The sequence below is a fragment of the Nelumbo nucifera genome, chromosome 8 (assembly GCF_055504915.1).
Source record: "Nelumbo nucifera cultivar China Antique chromosome 8, China Antique-T2T, whole genome shotgun sequence".
Lineage (NCBI taxonomy): Eukaryota > Viridiplantae > Streptophyta > Magnoliopsida > Proteales > Nelumbonaceae > Nelumbo > Nelumbo nucifera.
Window position 1 is genome coordinate 7,629,504 of NC_142656.1, and position 3,064 is coordinate 7,632,567.

The 3,064-nt window shown below is 42.6% G+C and overlaps 1 protein-coding gene across 1 annotated transcript; it reads right to left on the reverse strand.

The window, feature by feature from the left end:
- Positions 1–320: 320 nt before the first annotated feature.
- LOC104592039 (protein IQ-domain 26-like) lies at positions 321–2,856 on the reverse strand. The gene is made up of 3 exons (XM_010251180.3): positions 1,967–2,856; positions 1,279–1,488; positions 321–1,173 (listed from the first exon to the last, which is right to left on the reverse strand). The coding sequence occupies exons 1-3, from the start codon at positions 2,375–2,377 to the stop codon at positions 487–489; spliced, it is 1,308 nt and encodes a 435-aa protein (XP_010249482.1). The 5' UTR covers positions 2,378–2,856; the 3' UTR covers positions 321–486.
- Positions 2,857–3,064: the final 208 nt, after the last annotated feature.

Here is a 3,064-nt window from a genome sequence, read left to right on the forward strand (position 1 = left end):
CCACCACCCAATGATCCAAATGCAGAGAACACATCCCCCACTTTTTCTTTTAAGTTATGACATTTTCACAGTTTAACTCTATTGCACTTACAGTGACTGAACGTTTGTGCAAATCGATTATTCTCTCCAACCTTTTCCAATGGTAACAACATGAAACAAGAGATGCTCGAATTCCAAAGGGAATCGACTGGACTCTGGTACAGATTCTTAACAATTTGACAGGATCAAAAGATTCTTCTTCCTTCCAAACACGGTTCCACTTCCACCTCTGTAAACAATAAAGTCATCATCATAATTGCCTTCATTGTTCAAATACAAAGAAATTCAAATCAGATCTCATTTGTGAATATACAAAACACTTTTTTTGTGTTATAGTCGCATAATTTCATATTTCATACAGGTTACACAGAAAAGAGTTTAGAACATACAAGGGAAAAAAAAAGAAAAAATGGACAGATTATCATCTTCATCTTTTCATCTCCCACTTCACCATCTCCTTTGAAAGTAGTAATCCCTCTCTGTTTCCCTAACAAATTCGGCAGATCTATCTAACCTGCCCATTACAGCATTCTTAAAATTGAAAGCTTCCTGGACTTGAGAACAGGAACGCTGCATTCGAACTCCACTCAGACTAGCTCTTGACTCCACCATTTCGTTCAGTGAAAGCCTCTTCCTGGGACCCGGCTCTGGCCTTTGCTTTGGAGCACTGTATGACCTCACCTTTGCCTTGAACGACTGTGTGTCTGCCATGTAGTTAGGGAAGTTTGAGTGTCCCCGGAAGAAGCTATCGCCGCACACGCTCTTAGCAGGAGTAACGGGTGCATTGGACCCACCGGAATTTACAAACCGAGGGGTGCTCTGTGCGGTGGAGAACCTACATTCGTCGCCGGTGAAGCTCCAGTCGAAGTCCTGGAAATTACGGCAATCCGGTATAGAGAGACGAGCAGGAATCTGGCATGGAAGGGGAGAGGAGACCGTTTGATAAGTTGGGTCTTCGCCGCACTCCGACATCGAGGTGTTGGTTCTACGGAATCTCGACTTGGGTCTTACTGTATCGATTTCGACAATCTTTGGGCTCTCTTCGAAGGTGGTGGTGGCAGGATCAATAGATGCCGATAGCCTCCGACTGTGAAAAGATGCAGTGTGCTCGCTTCTTGTTTCATCGAATCTTTCCTGAAAATGAGAAGACACGAGAATTGAGAAGAAATGTTTACTAATGTACCAAATGTGCTAACAGTGTCGGACTTTGTAAATCAAAACTCCCCCCAAGATTCTTACAATAGATTTGCGCGGTGGTCGGGTTTCTGGCTGAGATATGTGTTCTCTGTTGTGGAGAGTACGAGCTTTCTGGGATCGGACGGTGGCCTGAGCTCTTATAAGAGCTTGCATACTGTGAAGAGTCGCAGCAGCCTGCTTACGAACGAGGTAACCTCTAACAAGTGCCTGTAACTTAACCAGACCCTTTAAAGCTCGAAGAGCCTTTCTTGCCTGAAACAGTTTCGAACAGAAACAAATGATGAACTCTGATGAAATCTAATTACTGAAGTAGGCTAGGAGAAAAAGAACTAGAGAATTAGCCACTAGTGCTTTAACAGATTAAAGGAATTAAGATCAGTCGAATATGGTCTGATTAGTTGCGACAATGTGAGCAAACGAAAGTAATACAGGAAAAGGAAATCAATCAGCCCAAATTTGAATAAACAACCTCCAAACTTGGAACTAAAGTCAAAGAAGAAGAGAACAATAAAAAAAGCAGATAAACGAAGAACTGGACAATTTACAAATTCAAACAAAGAAGAGTGTACCTAAATACTAATAACCATTGCTTGACCCAGATTCAGCTAACCAATAATGAAGCAGAATAAGATCAGTCAAACTAAATCCTCAGTCGAGAGAGCAAACAATTCCCATTGTAAGAATCAAAAGATAAGGGGAAAATCTCCAAAGAAATAAAAAACCCACTCACCAAATACCCCCGGAAAACAGTCTGAATCTTCGCAGCGGCCAAGTTTTCCCGCCTTCCACCAAACGTCATCCCTCTTCCCTGGCTCGTGAGCCTCACAACGGCCGCCGCCGCCTGCGCAGCAGCAACGGCAGCATCAGCTGCGGCAGCCGTCGCCGCAGCCACAGCAATTGCGTGCTTGTTCTGCTCCTTCTCGGTCTGGCTGTAATAAGACCTCAGCCAGGCAGCATCTACCGAAGGTACATTGGGCGGGATAATAGCTGGGATCTGGCTCGTAGACACCGCATCCCTCCCTGACTTCCCAAAACTCCACCTTCTCTTATCTTTCCGGTCGCCGGCGTTGGAATTGTCTTTATGGTCCTTATCTTTCTTCAACCCTAACAAGCCCCTCAGCCATCTTGTCGCTCTCCCCATTTCCCGATCAATGAGAAGAACCGAACAAATGGAGAGATACCCTCAATAGGCCCAACAGATGGAGAAAACAGTAAGGGGCGAAATACAATTACAGGTAAAGGTTTGAAAGGAAAACTGTGTTAAAGCTCTAGAGGATCTTTCCATGTTGCACAGACATTGAACTGAGTAAACAAGCGAGGAAAACTATAAAAAAAAAAGAAACAGCAAAGTTGATAATAAGAATAGTAAAAAAAAAGGATAAAGAAAGGAGATTTTTGAAAAATAGAAACCTGTCAACACCTCGTGAAGAACTGCATTACAGGACAAAAAGATGTCACAGAAGAAAACAGGGGTCCAAGAATAAAAGCTTGAAACTCAAACTGAACAAACAAATGGAAATTACAGCCAGATCCAAGCACAGTGACCCTTTAAATAATAGAAATCATATCAGTGGGAGCGAGTAACTACTTCCTTAAATTCAAAAAGAGAAAAGGGTAAAAGAAAAAAAAATCGATTTTTAATTTGCTTTGACCACTAAGAAACTAGAAAAGCTCTCCACCTCTCTCTTTCTCTGTATAATTACTGTATCACACTAGCTTTCTGGAGCGACGTGTCCTCAAAAAAATAAGAAAGATACCTCACTGTTCTCAGCCGCTGACAATCTCGTGAATCTATTCAGTTTTTATGCTCATCTTATGAAGTCACCCC

What these genes read in the sequence shown, in the direction of transcription:
- LOC104592039 (XM_010251180.3), bottom strand. Translation starts at nt 2,377, where the DNA reads ATGGGGAGAGCGACAAGATGGCTGAGGGGCTTGTTAGGGTTGAAGAAA. An exon ending in CTGTTTTCCGGGGGTATTTG is followed by an intron (nt 1,489 to 1,966) that starts GTGAGTGGGTTT and finishes AAACTGTTTCAG; the next exon opens with GCAAGAAAGGCTCTTCGAGC. An exon ending in GACCACCGCGCAAATCTATT is followed by an intron (nt 1,174 to 1,278) that starts GTAAGAATCTTG and finishes TCTCATTTTCAG; the next exon opens with GAAAGATTCGATGAAACAAG.